The sequence below is a fragment of the Eucalyptus grandis genome, chromosome 2 (assembly GCF_016545825.1).
Source record: "Eucalyptus grandis isolate ANBG69807.140 chromosome 2, ASM1654582v1, whole genome shotgun sequence".
NCBI lineage: Eukaryota > Viridiplantae > Streptophyta > Magnoliopsida > Myrtales > Myrtaceae > Eucalyptus > Eucalyptus grandis.
This window is the reverse complement of record NC_052613.1, coordinates 26327187-26348584: the sequence shown is the minus strand read 5'-3', so window position 1 is coordinate 26348584 and position 21398 is coordinate 26327187. Positions and strand designations below refer to the sequence as shown.

At 43.3% G+C, this 21398-nt stretch overlaps 1 protein-coding gene across 1 annotated transcript; it reads right to left on the bottom strand.

The window, feature by feature from the left end:
• Positions 1-154: 154 nt before the first annotated feature.
• On the bottom strand, positions 155-9742 carry LOC120290587 (dynamin-related protein 4C-like). Its single transcript, XM_039306898.1, has 3 exons — positions 9395-9742; positions 1614-2195; positions 155-1507 (listed from the first exon to the last, which is right to left on the bottom strand). The coding sequence occupies exons 1-3, from the start codon at positions 9740-9742 to the stop codon at positions 155-157; spliced, it is 2283 nt and encodes a 760-aa protein (XP_039162832.1).
• Positions 9743-21398: the final 11656 nt, after the last annotated feature.

The window sequence follows — 21398 nt, the reverse complement described above, 5'->3', positions numbered from 1 at the left end:
AAGAAATAGGCTCATGTGTAGCAGGCCCTCAAGTAAAACGGGAGGAGGATGGAATTCAAGTGAAAGGAAAAATGGAGCTAATTAAGAGCCATCACATTCCATTAAACATTCTCAAGATCCATCCTAAGAAACCAACTAGCGGAACTACCTATCATCAATCATTGTAGTCGCCATCAGTAGCGATCCGGTCCATGATCTTGGAGACCACCTCTGCAGACTCCCTCAACAGCTTGACGCTCCTGTTCAGCTTCTCACGCTTCGAAACCACCGCTGGCGCTTCCTCTAGCATTCTCTCTATACCGCCGCTGCCATTGGGCCCGATCAGCTCCCCCACTATCTCCAGCTCCATTTCCTTGTTAACCAAGTTCTGCACGCTAAACAGCAGATGCAGTGCCGTGGAGTCCACAAACCTCCTCAGCACTATCTTCCAGTATGCGGTCATTCTCATCTTCAGATCGAACGCCTGCTGAATCAGTTGCTTTCGATTCCGGAGATTGCCCACGTCAACCTCCCCAATCCCATGGAGGACAATGTTGCCAGGCTCAGACTCGTCGTTGATTGCCTCCATGAACATGTCTTGCTGGCTCATCAGCTTGTTCCACTCCAACATGTACTCCGGGCTACAAGTGTAGTCAGTGAGCTTCTCCGTGTCCAACATCTCCATCATCCTAATCATCGCCTTCTCCTTCATCTTGCTGATCAGATTGGACGCTGCTCTTCTCATCGAAAACTGAAGCTGAGGATAATTCTCCGAGTGTCGCATCAACACTCTGATCACAACGTCCTCGATGTAGTCCCATACAAGAACCACAAAACTCAGTGGCTTGCTCGATACCCGCTTCACCTTCTGCTGCAAGACGGTGATGAAGGCAGTGCGAGGGAGGAAGTTTGGGAGCCCGATCCCTTTGGCCTCTTCCAGGACCTCCATTTCCTCCAACAAGAAGTTAACCCTCGGGTCAATTTCATTGCAGTTTTGGAGCTCATCGGAGTAGTGGTTCAGCATCTCCACCAGCCTGGCAGCGCAGTGCATGTCCTTCTCCTCTGGGTACTCATCGAACTCGCCTCTCAGCAAGACTTTCCTCAACGACTCCTTCACCAACCCCATGATCTGCATGAAGGCCGTCATGGCCTCAGCGACCGAGGACAGATTCTTGGGCATCCTCTTAAGCTCGGCGACATTCGCGTTCAGCTTGTCATTGATCTTCCTGACGATCTCGGGCAAACATTTGGCCATAATGGTGGCTTGAATCTGCATCAGCTTTTGTGCCAAGACAGGCACACCAACGATGGACTTGTCAATCTTGCACAGCTGAGGGTGCACGTCGAACAGTTTCGCCTCTTCGAGCCTCGCTTCTTCGTAGGACTCGTCACCAATCCTATTCCTCACACAGACATAGCCGAGTCCTATATTGACATCATCGGCGGTCACCTTTTCGTGCAAGCCCTCCGGAGCTTTATCAGCCTTTGTGACGACGGCCAGAGTCCTCTTGCCGGTCTTGTCCACCATCTGCAACACAACAACAAATAATCTTATAGACTCGTTTGCTAGAGTTGTATAAATTAGTCGAGTTCTTAATCGATATGGAAGGAAAGCGTGGCTAGACAGTACTTACTTGTGACATCCTTATGGACTCGCAAGTGGAGAAGTCGACGGTCGCAGACAAGACATTGAGGATGATGCTTTCTTCAGGCCTAATGTATTCCATGATCATCTCCGAAACCTGCTCGTAAATGTTCTCGGGCTGACCGTGCACGGGCACTCTTGTGATTCCAGGCAAGTCGACCATGGTCAAGTCCGGGACGCCATACTTCTTGACGACCAGAGTCAGTGGGGTGTTCGATATGCCCTTCCCACGGCCCGCCATCTCCTCGGTGGCGGCATTAATAGCTTCCGAGATGTAGTCCTCGTCGGTGTGGACAACCTTGCTGTTGAACTCGAGGTAGAGCTCGGGCCGACCAGCGTAAGAGATGCCTTGGAGCCGCATAATGAGAGGGACGCGGGTGCAGATGCCCTGCCCCCGCGGCAAGCTGATGCCGGCGAGGGACTCCAGTACGCTCGACTTGCCAGAGGACTGGTCGCCGACAACAACGATGGTGGGGAGCTGGATGCCTTCCTTCATAACCATTAGGTTCCGCAGCCTGTCGACAGCGTCGAGAAGAGGGCGAATTCTGTCGTTGTAGGAGGCAGCAAGTGGCTGCGCGTGGGCGACTGACACGGTGAGGGCCAGGTCTGCGCCATCTTTGGCGGAGGGGTTGACGATGATCCTCGACTTAGAAGAAGTCTTCTTGCCGCCGCCAACCATTCTCTCTCTCTCTCTCTCTCTCTTTCTCTCTCTGTGGTGATGAGTGATGTGAGAATCGAATGCAAGACGTGCATGAGGGAGACGGGGAGCGGTGTGATTTATAGGGAGAATCGACGCAGGCATTTGAACGGACATCGTCGGCCAATTAGCTAATGGACAGAATACAATCATTAAAATTGCTGATAATGTATCAACTTTCTTCGATGGAGGCGTTTGGTCTTTCGATGCGAGGAAGACGAAAGAGCGACGACGGATTCGAAAAGAAGAGGAAGAAGAAGCGATGGCTATTCCTTCTTTGTCTTTAGTGTTTTCCGAGGACGAAATGATGACTGATGATCTCCATGATCGTCAGGCCTGGTTTTCTCTGGGCTCGATGCAGGGCCATCATGCAAGAAGACGAAGCGACCTACGCAAACTGCAAGCTTGCATGGACGGGAAGATAAGAGAAACTGCGTAGCATGTGTAAAACTACATGTGTGCGACAGGTTCATTTGCAACGGATGAAAATGGAAAACTCATCTAGGGTCAAAGTGATTATACACTAATTAATCTGGATTAAGAAGATTATTACTGGAATATGTCTTTAAGGATTGAGTGATTGACATACTTATTTCTACGATCAAATGTCGAAACCCTAACAAAAATGAGCGCAAGCATCTCGCCCTCGCTCGAAACTCATTCTTCGTCTGCTGAACATCGAAGGCTTAAAGTATTTCCTATGTTGATATACTGTCTTAATGTCGTCTGAGGTAAGATTTCCTCGCCTATTAGTAATTTGAGTGTGGATTAAAGGGCTTTAACTTTCCATCAATTTGATACCCAACTCAGTCATAAGTTAATGTTACTAGACTCAGCAAGTGTGTAACAAACTTAACTTTATGTTACATAGCTAAATTAGTTCGTTAGAAAAAGGTGTAGCTTCTACAGTTTTGTATGTATTATAAATGTCCTGCATTTATATAAAATGACACCTAGCTAAATATCATTGAATGATTTAGGTAAATTTTATCGTGTAGAGACACACACACATAAGGAAGTTGTGCAAAACTTTATTACCTTGGCTTCATTTGGTTTTGCCACCTAGCTAAATATCATTGAATGATTTAGGTAAATTTTATCGTGTATAGACACACACATATATAAGGAAACCGTGCAAAACTTTATTACCTTGGCTTCAGAAAATAATTTTCCTTCGAATAAACACACTTTAAATTTCAAATATATACAAAAATGGAAAAGGGGAATGGAAATTTAATTTTTTGTTTTGTTTTTTTATTGTCTCTGAACGGAAATAATGTAATCCGGTCAAAAAGACAATGGAATAAAGAGAGCCACGCGTTGAGCATCAATAAGCTATCCAGCCCACTAACGCGCACTAATCTTATATTTAAGGGGTGCTTGTAAATACAAATGTTGACTTTGGCACCTCTGCTGTCTCCTTTTTCTTTTCGTTCTTCATATATAAACTTATCTTTCCTTTTATTCCTGAAAGGAATTTACAAATCTTTTTCCTTTTTTTTTCTTATTTTTCATTACTTTTCAAATCTATTAATAGTAAATGCTTGTTGATTTTCGACTTATTATTTAAGCATAGAAGTGCACTTTTATTTTTTTTCTGTGAATTGATCATTAAATATACCGTTTACAAGTCTATTATATGAAATTCATATTTAGAATGAGAAATTGGGATATTGTGATATTATTGGCACATGGAACGATTGATCTTAACTTTGATGATACTTGATTAAATTTTAACAAAAAAGTTAATTTTTCAAAACAAAGATATTGATGTTGAAATAATGTGTTAACTGGAAAATGTGTTATACAGAAAATTTAGCTTTCATTAGGGAAAAAAAAGGGAGAGAGAGCCAGTATCAATCTCATATGGGCCTCTCGTACTTACAATTTATGTTTTTTTGATCATTTTCTTATATTTGTCCGATTCTTAACTTGTATGTTTTGTCTCGATGTCTTATATCCTTTTCCATATTTTATCAATTATATAATGATTTTTTGTCAGAATCAATTATATACTTGAACATGTACATATAATAATGTATATTTTTTTCCAAACTATTTGCATATTTTCTAAAGTAGATGAAACTTTATTTTCGTTCTATTTTGCATCTTTAGGTGATTTCATTTTTTTTTTAATCCTTCTCTAGAAATGTAAAGGCATTTTAATGTAAAGGCATTTTAATCTCTTTTTTTAAATAATTTTTTATTTCCTAAGATATATGCCCTTTTTCAAAAGAAATTTTGTCTCCTTCTTGTCTACGTAATCTTATAAATTTCTATACCCTTATCATGTCACCATCAATTTTGTGCCGTTGGAATATGCTTGTTGCTTATTCATCTTTCATCGGTTGGGCTAGACATGTGGACCCTATCTGACCTGCCAAATGACAACATTCATTTATAAATTTTGATACTTTCAGTTTATTAATTTCGTAAAATTTTTAAATGTTATGGGATATGATTGCACTCTCATGACTTCACAAGTATTAAAACTTGATTATACTTTTTGAAAGTTTTAAAACTTAATTATATTTTCATAACAAGTCTTAGAATTTTCAGCACATTTATCCCATATAAATATTAAATTAGTAAGGTAAAGTGATAACTAAGTTGATGAAACTTTCATCCATAAAAATCTCTTATTAATTGAATGAATCTATTCTTTCAACATTTTAAGGTCAAAATTATTAGAATTACACATTCTCTTCCGTTTCCACTTATTTTTCTTTTTATCGCACGCTTAATTGTGTGTTTTATTTGCTAGTAAGAATATTGGACATCTCTATTTTAATTTCATATGAATTACGAGTCTTTGATTAAATTCATCCACATCTCTCCAATAGGTTCCATTTAAAGAGCTAAAAAATAGAAGAAAATTCACAAAAGAGATACTTCCGTAATTGAAAAAACCCGATTTAATTGACAGATTTCGTCTACTAATCTCCAACTCTTCAACACTATATAAATCGAAAATTACTAGTAGAACTACCCAGTAACATGCAGTCATTCTCTAAACGATCTATAGTCCAAACAAAAAGAAAATTCATCTATTCATAGGAATTATGAAATTTTGACTTGAAATTAATGTTGTCATATGCAAAATGGCTCTGGCGTGTCCGCCGTTTGCCGGAGCAACCAACTGAGCTGAGCAACGGTGACCACCTTAAGACAGTGGAGCCACCTCCCGCGGCTCTTGCCCTTGCTTCTCCTTCCTCTCATCCGCTTCCTCTGTCACCTTTTGCCCTTACTCCAATGCCTGCTCGCTTCCCCTGCCTTTTTCCAATCCAGTTGTCGCTTTTCTTTTGCTCCATCGGACACCGACGATGGTGACTTCAACCTCCAGGGGTAACGGCGAGTTGATGGCGTTCGCTCATGACATCGCCCGCAGTGCGGGGATTGATGATGTGAACAAAGGGGCTGCGATGTCACTGGCTTGCCATGGTGCAATTACCCACTTAGGCTGTTAAAAATAGTTTCTTGATTCAGCTAAGCAGTGTGAACGTTTAAGGTCATCAAATTCGATCAAGAGAGAAACAAAAGGATTTTGAAATTGCGATATTTGCGTATTATGTCATCTTCCATAAGATCTCCAAGTTCATCTACGAATTTCATTAGTTCAATTTTACGATCTAGGACCCAAGGAGTATACTTTTATAACCAAGTTAAAACCCGGAATCATCTCGGCTTGCATTGATCGCTCTTTGCACCAGGTAAAATTTGAACTGTGTACTGGTGAAAGATTCGAATTTGACACCCAAAGATGAGATCAAAGCAATACTCTAAACACTCCTCAGCTGTCACATGGAGTATGAAAATTCAAGCCCAGGCTGAACTTCTAAACAAAGAACACCATAGCTGTCCATATTTGACTAAAGAAAACCAAGCAAACCATTCTTTTTTGGGATGAAGAAAAGGAGAAATTAAAACTTTAGCAATGGCAATGGCAATGGCGAAACGCAAAACCCAAAAACAAAGCAAAATGGAACGAGAAAGCCCGCAACCTTTCAACCATGAACATTGCCCATGAACTCAAAGCAAGCAGTACATCAAAACCTATCATCACCACCACCACCATCTCCTCCTCCTACTTCTTCTTAACTTTAGCTATGGACAACGAAAGCACGCAGACTACTCACTAATTTCGAAGTTGCACACTGTCATAGGCAAAAAGCCCTAGCCGCTGACCCAATTAGACCAGGTGTCGATGACGTCCCCATCGTCCATGACCAAATCCTCCGCCAACTGGTCCCCTGGGATCCGCGCGCCATCGTAGGTGAACCGCAGGGCACCGTACGGCAATCCCCTGCGAGAGCAGTAGTGCTTCATGAGGGCCCTGAGCGGCATGCTTCGGTCCAGCAGGTAGCACACGTCGTCCTCCCACTGGTTCTGCACGTAGAGGCGGATGGGGTGGTGCCCCCTGTCCTCGCTGCCCACAGACGCTAGGAACACCAACTTCATCTCCATTCTTGCAATGTCCATCGTTGAACACAGATTGAGGTGTCTCGTTTCTTTCTTCTGCTCTGCGCTCAGAAATTCAGTAAGATGTGTCATTGCGTTTGCCTGAGGAGGAAGTGCAAGTTTATTGCACCAACTATTTTCAAGTGACCATTCCATGCTAATTCTGCATAGAGAGCGGCTAGCATCACCTTCCACTGCATAATGATAGTGGAACGATGAAGTGCCAGCCACAAAATACTTTTTTAGACTTAGCTGATGGATAGAGTACAAGCATTAATTGCTGATGAAGTATCTAACTCTCTTCAATGGAGTCGTTTGGTGTTCCTTTTGTTTTTTGTTTTTTTTTTTGTTTGGAGTCGTTTGGTGTTTTGATGTGATGAACATGAAAGAGTAACGATGGAGGGGAAATGATCGTTTGGCCTAGTTTTCTCAAGGCTCGATGCATGCCATGAATGAAGACGAAGCGACCTATGCACACTGCAACCGCATGCATGTGTCACAGGCAGATCGATTGGGATCGCAACCGCGTGGCGACTCGGGCTATTTTGGATCACCCAAGCCAAGCCTTGCTCGATCAAACGCTCACTCGCTCGCACACCCAGATCGTAGAGAGAGAAAGTTTCTAGAGAGATGGGCTATGGAAAGAAATGAGCTTTGTATTGCTGAAATAGTTTGATGTATACAAATGAGGGGGAGGGCACCCCTTCTTATACTCGAGGCCCTCGGATTACATCCGTTGATTTAGAATTCAACCAGCGGACGAGATCGCACCGTCTTAACTACCAAAATAAATGCTAAATACTAGTTACCGACATAAATAGAGCTAGAAACTTCTAGAACTTGGCTGACGGTTACGCCCACCCATTGTAGAATTCAGGAAGGAGACTTGTAGAGAAGCCAAGTGAGCACGGGAGGTCCACCGCGGATGAGTCACGATCATCCTCCAGGAACCTCTTGGATCGGCACTCATTCGGCCCGTGACATTCTTCCCCACTCAATCGAGCGACGTACTCATCGCTCACAGCTTGAAAGGCAGCATGCTTGGTACGTGCATGGGCTTTGGCACGAGCTTTCTTATTTCGGCTTCATTTGGTGCGGACACTGATGAACGAGGGACCACATTCTTCTATGATTAGCTTAGACTTGGCACGCAGTTCCATCTTCGGCTTGGATGGAGCATGCGACGCGTACTCAACCTCGGGGAAGAGAGCTTGAATCGGCATGGCGTGTGTTGGAGTAGGATCCAACTCTACCTTTGGCTTTACCTTGGCCAGCTTGCTCAAGCGTTTCACGAACTTCAAGCTCTTGTTGAGGTGACGGATCGTGGCGATGGTCTTTGTGTCGACCACCCATTTGATCATGCGGATCATCGACGGGCATTTTGAGTCGAGGATTATGATGCACTTGGTCCTCATGTTGATCATGGCTCTCACGCTATTGAAGAATTGCATACCAAGAATGAGATTATAATCATCAAGAGGGACTACCTTGAATGACATCTTACCCTTCCATCCACCGATTTGGACATCCACGTCGGGAGTTGATCCAATGCCCTTGAGGCCTTTCGAGTTGATGGGCTTGAAGGAATTCCCGGTTGGCTCCACGTGAAGCTTTAGAGCTTTTGCCACTTCGGTCGACATGAACATGTTCAACGCACCCGTGTCGACCAAGGCGAAAAGCGTTCAGCCGCACACTTCAACCTCCACGAAGAACATGTCCGAGTTCGACGCAACTTCTTTTTCTTTGGTTGGTGATTGAGCTTGGACGGAGTTGATCATCTTCACACCTCCAAGTCGAATTTGTTGCCTCTCTTCTTTTGGCTCCTCCTCTTCTTTGATGGCAAGGAGGGCGTTGATTCGACCCTTCTTCGGGCACTTTTGGGTCCAATGTGGACCTTGGAAAATGAAGCAAGGACAAGGCGGGGGTTGATCGAACTTACTCGTGTAGTCCGTCGGTGGTCGACCCCTTTGGAAGGACAGCTTGGAAGTTCCTTCTCCCCGTGTTTTGGTTCTGCCGCCTTGATCATGCGCGCCTCGGGGAGTGCTTCTTGCTTCGTCCTAGGATCGATCCGACCTCCAATTTCTTGCTCGGTTCTTTGGTTCGGCTTTGGTGAGGTCGATGAGCGACTCGGCCACGCTTAGTGTTCTCGCGAGACTCGTCACATCCCTTCGTTTGAGCTCGAGTAGTGCCCATGGCTTCAACCCATCCATGAATGCTCTGAGAGCCTCCTCTTCGCTTAGGTTGCGAATTTGGAGTTTGAGCTCCGTGAACTCCTTCACGTACTCTCGGATTGCACCTCTTTGCTTGAGGCGATGGAGCTTGCTACGAGCTTCTTGTTGAGCAAACTTAGGGAAGAAATAGTCTCGGAACTCCCTTATGAAGTCATTCCATGTGTCCACGGGATTGGCACTGCGCCTAGTCTCATCACATCTATTGCGCCACCAAAGCATTGCAGTATTAGACAGGAACATCGAAGCAGTTCATACCTTGATCGACCCGTCGTGTATGTTGACGGCACCAAAGTATTGCTCCATGCTCCAGACAAAGTTATCCACCTCCTTGGTGGATCGTTCGCCTTTGAATTCTTTTGGTTTCGGCACCTCAAGTTTAGGCACTGCTTGGGTTGGCATTGCTCCATTGGCAATGCTTAGCTTACATAGGGCGAGCTCGGTCTTGAGCTCTTGGATCTCCGTCTTCATGGCTTCAACCTCGTCCCTACGCGGGCTTTCCTCCTCGATCACTTGGATGTGTTCCTTTAACACATCGATCGATGCTTCAAGGGCTTCGTCCTTGTCGTGCAACGGGGTCGTGGCTTCATTGAGGCCAATCGTGAAGTCTTCACGGAGTGAGGTCTCAACGTCCTTCATGGAGTGAGGTCTCAATGTCCATGATCCGGTCTCGCATATCATCAAGACCTTCCATGAGTTCGAGCATGGCACTCTAGACCTTCCCGATCTTCTCATCGAACGTAGCTACAGCATCCATCGAGGCATCTCTTTTCTTTTGTCAGCCGTGGGTCTCTTTGACTTGCACGGTCTCTCCATCCATGACAGCGTCTTGGCTCGACATTCTCTCGAACAGTTGGCGCTCCTCGATCTCTCGAAACAGAACTCTCATTTTCTCTGATACCACTTGTCATGGGCTGATCGATTGGGATTACGATCGCGCGACGACTAGGGCTATTTTGGATCACCCAAGCCAAGTTGACGACTAGGGCTATTTTGGATCACCCAAGCCAAGTCTTGCTCGATCGAACGCTCACTCGCTTGCACACCCGGATCGTAGAGAGAGAAAGTTTCTAGAGAGAGAGAGGTTCTAGAAAGAAAGGAGCTTTGTATTGCTGAAATAATTGGATGGATACAAATGAGGGGGAGGACACCCTTTCTTATACTCAAGGCTCTCGGATTACATCCATTGATTTAGAATTCAACCGGTGGACAAGATCGCACCGCCTCAACTACCAACATAAATGCTAACTACTAGCTACCCACATAAATAGAGCTAGAAACTTCTAGAACTTGGCGTATTGACGGTTATGCCCGCCCCTTGTAGAATTCGGGAAGGAGACTTGTGGGGAAGCCGAGTGAGCACAGGAGGTCCACCGCGGATGAGTCACGATCGTCCTCCAGGAACCTCTCGGGTCGGCACCCATTCAACTCGTGACACATGCATGGAAAAACACATGAGAGCTTGTCGAGGGTCATGGGTTTTATACACTAATTGATCTCGATTAAGAAGATTACAGTAAAAAGTACGTTTAAGGGATGAGTGATTGTGTGCCATTTCTATGTTTTTTTTTTGCCAAACATTTCTATGTTCAAAGGTCGAAACCGTAACGAGAATGAATGCAAGAAACTTGTACTCTGCTTGAAAGTCATTTGTCATCCGCTAAACATCGGAGGAAAAAGTATTTCGTGCATCGAATTACCATCACGATATTGTGTGAGGTAGGTCATCTTGCCTAAGTAACTTTAGTATGGATTAATGGGCCTATCAATGACATTCCATCGCTATAATACTTCACTCAGTCACAAGCTAGTGTTACCGAGCTTTGCAAGTATGTACCAGGCTTACTATTGTATTACAAATGTCTCTCGATGGCATAGAAAAAGTTTATCTGAATAAGTTACAAATCATATTCAGCGTTCACTGAAGTTATCAAGCAAGTTCTACATTTGGTAGAGTTAGATCAAGAGAGAAAAGAAAGGATTTTGAGATTGGGATATTTGTGTACCATGGTATATTCCGTAAGATCTCCAAGTTCATTTATGAATTTCGTTACTTTTCTTTTTAAGTCCACATGCGATGATTTTCTTCTACTTTTTATGATTCAGGATCCTGAACTAGGAGTTGGCTTGCCTCACCCCTGATGCTGAGTAACTTTAGGAATTGTGCACAGGGGAGAAGTATCCCTTTATAACCGTGTGAAAATCCTGAATTGTCTCCACTCGCGTTCATAGTAGTGAGTCAATTCCTTGCGCTCCGGACTAGGATCTGCCTCACCCTTGAGGCTGAGCAACTTTAGGAGTTGTGTGCGGGGAAGATGTATCCTTTTATAATCGTGTGACTGAATCGTCTCGATTTGCGTTGATAAAAGCGAGTAAATTCCTTGCGCTCTTTGTACCGGGTAAAATTTGAACTAAGGGATGAAAGATTCGAATTTGACACCAGGAGGTGAAATCAAGGAATAACCTGCACTCCCCTCAACTTTCCCGCGTAGTATGAAAATTCAAGCCCGGGCTCAAACTGGTTAACAAAGAACATCAACGCTGTCCATTTCTGATAGAAGAAAACGAAGCAAACCTTTCTGTCTTGGGATGAAGAAAATGAGAGATTAAAGCTCTAGCAATGGCAATGGCGAAACGCAAAACCCAGAAACGAAGCAAAATGACACGAGAAAGCTCGCAACTTTTCAACCATGAACATCGCCCATGAACTCAAAGCAAGCAGTACATCAAAACCTATCACCACCACCACCATCTCCTCCTCTTACTTTCTTCTTCTCATTAAAAATTCAGCTATAGACACAAAGGAAGCACGCAGACTGCACACACAACGCTCACTAATCCCTAATCTACACTGTCACAAGCCAAAAAAAAAAACTTAGCCCTAGCTGCAAGCACATTGGATCAGGCGTCAATGACATCCCCGTCATTCATGCGGAGATCCTCCACCGACTTGGCCTCCGGGATCTGCGCGCCATTGTAGGTGAATCGCATGGCGCCGTACGGCAATCCTCTGCAAACGCAGTAGTGCTTCATGAGGGTCCTGAGCTCCGCGCTGCGGTCCAGCAGGTAGCGCACGTCATCCTTCTTCTGATTCTGCACGTAGAGGCGGATGGGGTCGGGCAGGCTGTTTTGGTGGCCCACGTACGACAAGTACACCAGCTTCGTCTCCGTTCTTGCAATTTCCAATGATGAACACAGAGAGATCATCGAGTTGTCCTATTTCTTTCTTCTGCCCTGCGATCTGCCATTCATTAAGACATGTACTAGCTGATGCCGAGTGACCGTTCCATTCTAATTCTGCACAGGGAGCGGCTAGCATGACCATCCACTGGAATGACAATGCAATGGTGGAAGGCCAGCCACAGAATCCTTTTTATACATGCAGCCAATGGATAAAATACAATCATTAATTGCTGATGAAGTGTTTAACCCTCTAGACTATTCATGCTTAATGGAGAAAGAAAAAGGTTGGTTGCAACAAAGTAAGTACACGAGCACGCAAGAAAATGCAAGAAGACTCTCAAATATTGAAGAACCTTCTAGTACGAATGGGCAGCAGATCACGTGGGCATCAAATAGATAAAAGAAAAAGTAAACAAGTCAACAAAAGCTGAGGAGCTACATAATAGAAAAATACAGAAAAATGGAGAAGCAACTAGAAGTCCTCAAAGTCGGTTGTGTAAGGCGGTGACACACCTATAAATAGGAGTCGTGGGGTCAGTTCTAGGTTGTAGCAAAAAAAAAAAAATAGAAACACTCATTCCTCTATAATACAAACTCTCATAATAAAAGTTCTATTTTTTTACCCATACTCCCTTGCTTTTGTAGTCCACTTATATCCACCCATATTTCACACATACACACTTGCACACACGCATGCTTCCACAAAAACATCCAACAGTGGTATCAGAGTCACGTCTTTGGTTGGTATTGGGCATTTGTCCTACCTACCAACTCCTAAAACTACCCTTTCCAAATACCCACTAACTAAACCATGGCCAACTCTACCTCATCCTCATTTTCCATCCCCATTTTTTATGGGAACAACTATGACTTTTGGAGCATAAAAATGACTATATTCTTGATGGCCCAAGACTTATGGGACATCGTGGAAAAAGGTTGTGAGGCTCCGCCAAAATGTGCAAGTGTTTCGAAGGATCAACTATAAAAGGATGCAAAGGCGCTATATGTTATCCAGCAAGCACTCTCGGAAACCGTATTTCCAAGAATTTTTGGAGCGAGGATTGCAAAAGAGGCTTGGGATATACTACGAGAAGAATTTCAAGGACCGGAAAAGGCACACACGCGCGCGCTTCCGCAAAAACTTCCTACAGTGGCGTTGCAATATCAAAAAATACAGAAAAATGGAGAAGCAACTAGAAGTCCTCAAAGTCGGCTGTGTAAGGCAGTGACACGCCTATAAATAGGAGTCGTGGGGTCGGTTCTAGGCTGTAGCAAAAAAAAAAAAACTAAAAACACTCCTTCCTTTGTAATACAAACTCTCATAATAAAAGTTATGTTTTTTTACCCATACTCCATTGCCTTTGTAGTCCACTTATATCCACCCATATTTCACACATACACACTTGCACACACGCATGCTTATGCAAAAACATCCAACAGGCCTAGATTTCGAGATCCACTCGGAGGCAGGTGTGCGCACATTCTTCGTTTGCTTGGCTGTTGCGAGCTGAGGAGACTTCATCCGGTGATTCAGCTTCACTTCTGAAGGCTAAGGTCGCATGGGCCTAGTACGTTGAACCTCCACGCGGTGTCTTCAATGGAGATCTTTTTCTTCAACGCTCAATCATCCTAGCTGGCTGTGAAGGTCTGTCTGTTTCGTTTCTTCTGGTTTGGTTCGTTTCTGTTGAACCTTGTTGCTAGGCAAGGAGGGTTGGCTTTGTCTCTTGCATCCCAAGTCGTTGTTAAAGCTTAGGCCGGATAAGCTCCCTCTTGTGATGGCTTCTCTTTGGTTATGATCGGGCTGTAGTACAGGTGTTTGTCAAAATGTCTTCATTTGTGATTGAGACTGAAAACAACACGTCCGAACCTAGACTTGCGACTGCTTCTTCTAAGGGACCTCTAACACCATTCCATGGTGCTGGCTCATCTCCAAATCTACCAGGAGTGGGTGTAATAGCCATGTCTGGCCAAGCTGGAGTGAAGAACAAGTAGTAGATCCTGCTAGAACCTCATGTTCGCCCCAATTGCTCTAGAGGCCGGTCTAGAGGCCGGAGCCACAGACGCTCTTCTTCCAAGCATCCACAAGCCCCTCTGTAACAACTAGCGACAAAATAGAACACTCCTGCTCGTACATGAGTGAATGTGGCCCGTCTTGCGGCTAAAGGCTCGGAGCTGTCCTTTATTCCTCCTCCTACAGTTGTTGATGGTAAAGCTGTTCTTAATTTGACTGATGAGGTTCTTGAAGCAGTAGACCCGAAGTGGCATCAATGCGTAGTTGGTTTTTGGTTGGGAGAAGAAAGCTACCGTTCGGTTTGTTGGAGCATTCTCTAAAACAGGCGTGGGGGTCCAAGCTTGTGGAAATCCTCGCCAATGACTAAGGGTTCCTTTTCTTCCATATCCCAGACCCGGTGTTTTGACAAAAGATACTTGAGGATGGACCGATCACGGTGGCTAGGGTGCCGCTCATTCTCTGTTAATGGCAACCACTCATGGACCTTAAGAGGGAGAACCAATCATCGGTCCTAATTTGGATCTGTTTGAGGAATTTACCTTTTGATTGCTGGACGGTGCCAGTTATAAGTGCAATAGCAAATGTGGTGGGTAGACCACTTTATGTGGACAAACGAACGAACCAAATGAAAATGGTCTCGTTCACAAGAATTCGTGTGGAGATCAAGACTAACCAACCGCATTGCAGGATAGCAGAAGTGGTATTGAAAGGAATTTTTCACTCAATTACAATTGAATACGAGTGGTTGCCGGCTGAGTGCCCAGAGTATGATACGTTTGGCCATAATTGCCGAGCCCCTCCTCGTGTGCAAAACAATGCTAGTCGGAATAGAACTCAGTGGCGGCTGACCAAACCTTCTCTGGCCGTTCCTGCTCTTTTGGTGGCCCACAACCTTGCACCGGTCTTGAAAGATTTGGTGCCACAGCAAGATGTGCCCGCTCCTGTTCCCCCACATCCGCAACCTTCACTGGACGTTCTTACTCCTTCGATGGCCCCAAACCCCACTCCAGTTGCTACAAATTCAGATCATCAGTGAGCCTTGGCCATTACGGTGAAGCTCATCCCTGATCCATTTGGTGTAGAATCAAAGGCTGCTCTTGAACAGCCTTGGAAACATGTGGAGAAAAAGAAGAAGAACTCAGTCTCCAATAATGGAGCTTCGTCCTCACGCCCGAACTTGGATGTGGTTGAAGACGCCTCTTGGCCAAAGTCTCCTGTTGTAGAGAAGGTCCCGCCACCCGGGTATATTCGGAAGTCGCAAAGGGGGTCTAGTGCTCCCTTAAAGGTGGCTCTTTCACTTGTAGTTGATTCTCTGCCCAAACAAAACCCCTCCTTAAGCCTCGACCATGGCGCGGAGTCGAAAGTTGCAGGCACTTTTGATTGCTCGGATGAGGATGATATTGTCTCTCCCGGCTCATCAAGCTCGTCCCCGAAAGCACCAAGAGCGGCCTCTACGAAGGTGGAAACCATCAAGGAGAGACTTCTTGTTTTAGCCCTAGATCCGGGCCTAGAGGGGAAGACTGGAGCACTGGTAAATCCTCGCCGGAAGCCTCCTAAGCAGAGGTAGGCTCTTTTGCCTCCTTATTTCTTATTGCTTAGTAGTAGTTGGCTTATATATGTATTTTGGTTTCTAGAATGTTAGGGGTCTTATGGACCATTTGAGGAGAGCTGAGATTAGGAAGTTCGCTCATACTAACAGCCTTTGTATAGTCGTATTACTAGAGACCAAAGTGCCGGAGTATCTTTTTCGATCCTTTTCTGCTGGACTTTTGACGGGATCAAATGGTTTGCCAATTATGACTCATCTCCTAAGGGAAGGATTTGGCTTGGATGGGATCCTTCACTGGTTGAATTCGAAGTCATTTTTTCTAACGATCAAGCGATCCATGGTTGGGTTTTGCTCCTTTCGTCGTGTTTATGTTGTTGCACTTTAGTGATTTATGCTGCGCGTTCATTTGTTTTTCGGACACCTTTGTGAGAGGACCTGGTTAGAATGAGTTGCTGCGTCCAGGACATGGCAATGATGGTGGCTGGGGATTTCAATGCCATAAGAGACCCTTCTGATAGGATTGGGAGCTCGGATACTTGGCTTCCCTCCTTTGACGAATTCAACCAGTGTTTGACTCGGGTTGAACTTCAGGATCTAAGGTATGTAGGACTTCGCTTCACTTGGTTTACTTCCTCAGGGACTAATCGCAAGGCCAGGAAAATTGATTAGGTGTTGGTCAATGCTAAATGGAGCTTATGATTCTCTTACTCGAAAGCGACTTTTCGACCCTTGGAATCTCTGATCTTTCTCCTATGGTGGTCAAAGTGATACAATCAGCTTATCGAAGGAAGCCATTATTTGATTTTTGAATAGAGCACCATTCCTTTCAGGATATTGTCTTACAAGTTTGGGATACCCCGATTGAAGGGGTTCCTATGTACAGGCTGGTAAGTAGATTAAAGCTCCTGAAAAGCCGGCTCAAGCAACTTAATAGGGATTCATTCTCCAACATCTCGGAGAGGATTGCCGAATCCAGAAATGCCTTTATGTTAGCCCGGTTCGATTTGCAGCAAGACCCAACTAGTGAGTGCTAGCGGAGCTAGAGAGGACCCATCTAAAGAACTTTGAGGAGTTGAGAAGTCAAGATGAATCTTTCTTCAGACAAAAATCCAGAATTAGATGACTCGAGAATGGTGATAGGAATACCAAGTACTTTCACCACTACGTCAATTCAAGACAACTGAGGAATATGATTCTTTCCGTTCTTGATAGAAATGGCAACTTGGTCTCTGAACCAAGTCTTCTGCAAGACACCTTCGTCTCACTTTCAGGAGTTATTCACATCACGTTCCTCTACTTCAACCCCAACATTAATGGAAGCGCATCAAGTTATTCAATACCCACTCATAGAAGATCAGGTTAGTTTTCTCTCTTGACCCTATTTAGATAGAGAAATCCAAGATACTCTATTTTCCCTAGCCCGTGAGAAGGCTCCTGGGCCAGACGGGTTTGGGGTAGAATTTTTCAAGAGCAATTGGGACCTAGTAGGACCTTCGGTCATTGAAGTTATCAAGGACTTCTTTGTCACGGGAAGACTTTGTAGGGAGATTAATAACACCATCCTTGTGTTGATCCATAAAGTGCCTAATGCGATCTCGGTGAATGATTATAGACCTATTGCTTGCTGCAATACGATATACAAATGTATTACTAAGGTTTTAGCTAATCGCGTGTCCGTAGTACTTCATGATACCATTAGCCCCTCGCAAAATGCATTTGTGATGGGCCGGCGCATCCGGGGTAATATTCTTCTTGCCCATGAATTATTTGCTTGTTTCCACCTTCAGCCTTACCTACTAAATGTGTTGTGAAGGTGGATTTCCAAAAGGCCTGTGATATCGTGGACTAGGACTTTCTAGAATTGGTTTTGCGCGCATTTCGATTCCCGAACCACCTCATTCATCTTATTATGATTTGTGTGCGCACTACCGAGTTTTATATTTCCTTGAATGTAGAACTCCATGGTTTCTTCCCTAGTGGGCGTGGACTTCGACAAAGGAATCCCATGTCTCCTTACCTCTTCACTTTGGTTATGGAAGTTTTTTCTGAGATCCTTACTGCGCGTGCTGCGCATCCTGCTTTCAAGTTCTTCTGGAGATGTAAGGCTACAAGACTATCTCATCTTTTCTTTGTGGATGATGTCTTTCTTTTTTGTCGAGCGGAGTTGGAATGGATTTATCTTTTGAAGGATGGTCTGAATACCTTTTTGGCATGGAGTGGACTCAAGCCGAACAAACAACAAAAGTGAGATCTTTCTCTCAGGTGGTTCGAAGGAGCTATAAAAGGAGATTATGGAAGCCCTTGGTTTTGTTGAAGAAAAGTTGCCGGTACGTTACTTGGGAGTTCCTATCATATCCTCGAGGCTTGGCAGGGCAGATTGTGTGTCCTTAGTTGATCGCATAACATTCAGGGTCCAATCCTAGACTCACCGTTTTCTATCCTTTGCTGGAAGGGTCCAGTTAATAAGATCAGTTCTTCATGCGATATAGGCTTATTGGGCGAGTGTCTTCACCATTCCTTTTGCAGTTCTAGATCGCATCGAACATATACTCAAACAGTTTCTATGGAAGGGCCCCAACCTGGGGAAGGGTGGAGCCAAAGTATCCTAGGATGATGTGTGCATCCTAAAGGACGAGGGAGGACTTGGTATTCGCAAGTTAAGAGATTGCAACAAGACAGCAATGCTCAAGTACATTTAGATCCTATTTACTGATAAGGAGTCCTTATGGTGCAAGTGGATCCATTCAACATTCCTGAAAATAAAGAGTTTCTGGGTGGTTAGGGTTCCCACCTTCTGCTCTTGGGCTTGGAAGAAAATCCTACACCTAAGATCTGAGTTTCAATTCTACTTCCGATGGAGGATTGGTGATGACCAATCTGTCTCCCTTTGGTTTGACCACTGGCATCTTAGAGGTTCATTACACCTCCATTGCTCAGATGAGATGATTTTAAACTTTGGCTTATCCAAAGATGCCACGGTAGTTGATCTTTTCTTACCAGCGGGACAGGCTTTCAGGACGGTGATTAAATCTTGGGAGCAGCCCCTTCCCCTCCTTTCAACGGCACCGGACCATTTTATTTGGAGTGATACCCCTTCTGGTCTCTTCTCGGTTGCCTTCGCCTGGCATGTTATCAGGAAAAGGAAGAATAGAGTTAATTGGGCATCATTCATCTGGAATAAGGCTATCACCCCAAGATATCAATTTGATCTCTGGCTTATTATAAAGAATCATCTTCCCATCCAAGCACTGCTTATGTCATATGGCAAAATTGGGAGTGAGGTTTGTGCTTTTTGCAAATTGACACCAGACTCCTTTGGTCATCTCTACTTCGAGTATTGCATCACTGCTAGCACGGCTTTCTTTTGGGCGTCAAGACGCAACCTCCCTTGGCGGAATATGACTTGGTCCGAGAACTTGCAGTGGGCAATGACATTCCTCTCCAATAAGGACTTCTATCGATCCATTGGCCGGTTTTCGTTTGGTGCTCTATGCCATCTTATTTGGAAGTACAGGAATGACATGCTCTGGTGAAAGATAAAGCCTTAACGTTCAGAAACGTTGAAGATAATCCGAGAAACAGAAGGCTCTAGTGTAACTGGGAGATAGATCCTTGTATTTTTTTTCTCCTACTCATGCGATTCCCTAGTATTCCTTCGAGTTCTTTTTGGACGGCTTGAGGATGGATTGAGGTCTTTTGTTTGGCTATCTCGCTGGGTTGGTCGCTCATCGTCTTCAACGGAGGTGCTTGACTTGGCGGTCTTCTTTTCCTTCTTTCCTAGCTTGTTGTTGGTTGGTTTAGTTGAGTTTTGGAGTCCTTTTGGCCTTGCGTGGTCTTCTCCTTAGCCTGTTGTTTAGGCTTCTCCTTGCTTTAGCCTGCTCTTGCGGTTCCTTTTACATCCGGCACCCTTTCACTCGCCTCGACTTGTTGTCGTGCTGAGTGTAAGTTTTGTGGCGCCGGATCTTGTGTAAATGTTGGCTCAAAGCTCTATAGATTATTATTTCTGATAAAAAAAAATGATGACTGATGATGTCCATGATTATTTGGCCTAGTTTTCTTAGGGCTCGATGCATAGCCATGCACGAAGACGATTTCAACTCCCTTGTAGAGTTGAGGCTTTTTCTTTTAAAACATTTTTATGAGATGCTATCTAGCTAAGCATCAATTAATAATTTTGGTATTTTTATATTGTGTAAACATATTTATAAATTTGGAAAAGGGGTTGGAAAAGATTAAACTGCGTGAGACTCAATTACCTTGACTTCATTTGGGTTTTGGTAGTTAGTTGATATAATTTTGATTAGAATTAGAATTCGATAAAACATGGAAAAGTGAAAGAGAAATGAAAATTTTATCATATTATTATGTTTTTAGTTGTTTTTTAGAGAAAAAGAATGTAACTCTACTCAAAAAAAAAAAAAAGAGAAGAGAAAAGACAATGGAATGAGGAAATCAATAGGAAAAGGAAAGATCTTTGAAAACACTAAAGTAGTGTTTTATCAATCATATACTTAAGTAAACCTTTTGTTTTATGGAAAAGAAAATGATTTTAACTCCCTCGTACAATTAAGGCTTTTTCTAACATTTTTTATGAGACGATATATCTAGCTAAGTCATCACTAAATAATTTTGGTGAATTTATATTATGCAAACATATTTATAAATTTGGAAAGGGGGTTGGAAAGGATGAAACTGCGTGAAACTTTATTACCTTGACTTCATTTGGCTTTGGTACTTAGTTGATGTAATTTTGACTAGAATTAGAAATCGATAAAACATGGAAGAAGTGCAATAGAAATGAAGAATTTGTCATATTGTGTTGTTTTTAGTTGTTTTTGAGAGAAAAAGAAAGTAATCTAGTCAAAAAGAGAAGAGAAAAGACAATGGAATGAGAAAATGAATAGGAATAAGAAAAATCTTTGAAAACATTAAAGTAATATTTCATCAATCATATACTTATGTAAACAGTTTGTTTTATGGAAAAAAAATTATTTTAACTCTCTTGTACAGTTGAGGCTTTTTTTTTTAACATTTTTATGAGATGATATATCTAGCTATCATTGAACAATTTTGTTGAATTTATATTATGTAAGCATATTTATAAAATTGAAAAAGGGGTTGGAAAAGATGAAACTACGTGGAACTTTATTACCTGGACGTCATTTGGCTTTGGTACTTAGTTTATGTAATTTTGACTAGAGTTATATATCAATAAAACATGGAAAAAGTGCAATAGAAATGAAGAATTTGTCATATTATTTTGTTTTTAGTTGTTTTCGAGAGAAATGGAATGTAATTTAGTCAAAATCATAATTTTGCCCATGATCAACTTATTTGGATCACCTACTTCTCCCAATATGATTTGGGATCCTTCTCTTTCGGGATGCATCAAATTGAATACGTATAGAGTATCTAAAGAAAATCTTGAACTTGTAAGGGTTGAGGGATTATTTTGAAATGAAGAGGATGACTAGCTTGGTCATCTTTACAAGCAGAACTAGAGGCACTAATGTTGAAACTTATTATCACAAAGCAACAAGATTTTCATAAACTTATTATTGAGATGAACTCCAAAATTATTACGGCCCATTTTTTGAGAAGACAATTGACTTGCTAATATTGATATTTTTGTCAATATTGGTGAAGTG

What these genes read in the sequence shown, in the direction of transcription:
- LOC120290587 (XM_039306898.1), bottom strand. Translation starts at nt 9,742, where the DNA reads ATGAGAAGATCGGGAAGGTCTAGAGTGCCATGCTCGAACTCATGGAAG. An exon ending in GAGCAATGCCAACCCAAGCA is followed by an intron (nt 2,196 to 9,394) that starts GTGCCTAAACTT and finishes GCCCACGCGCAG; the next exon opens with CCACTTGCTGCCTCCTACAA. An exon ending in AGTCCATAAGGATGTCACAA is followed by an intron (nt 1,508 to 1,613) that starts GTAAGTACTGTC and finishes GTTGTGTTGCAG; the next exon opens with ATGGTGGACAAGACCGGCAA.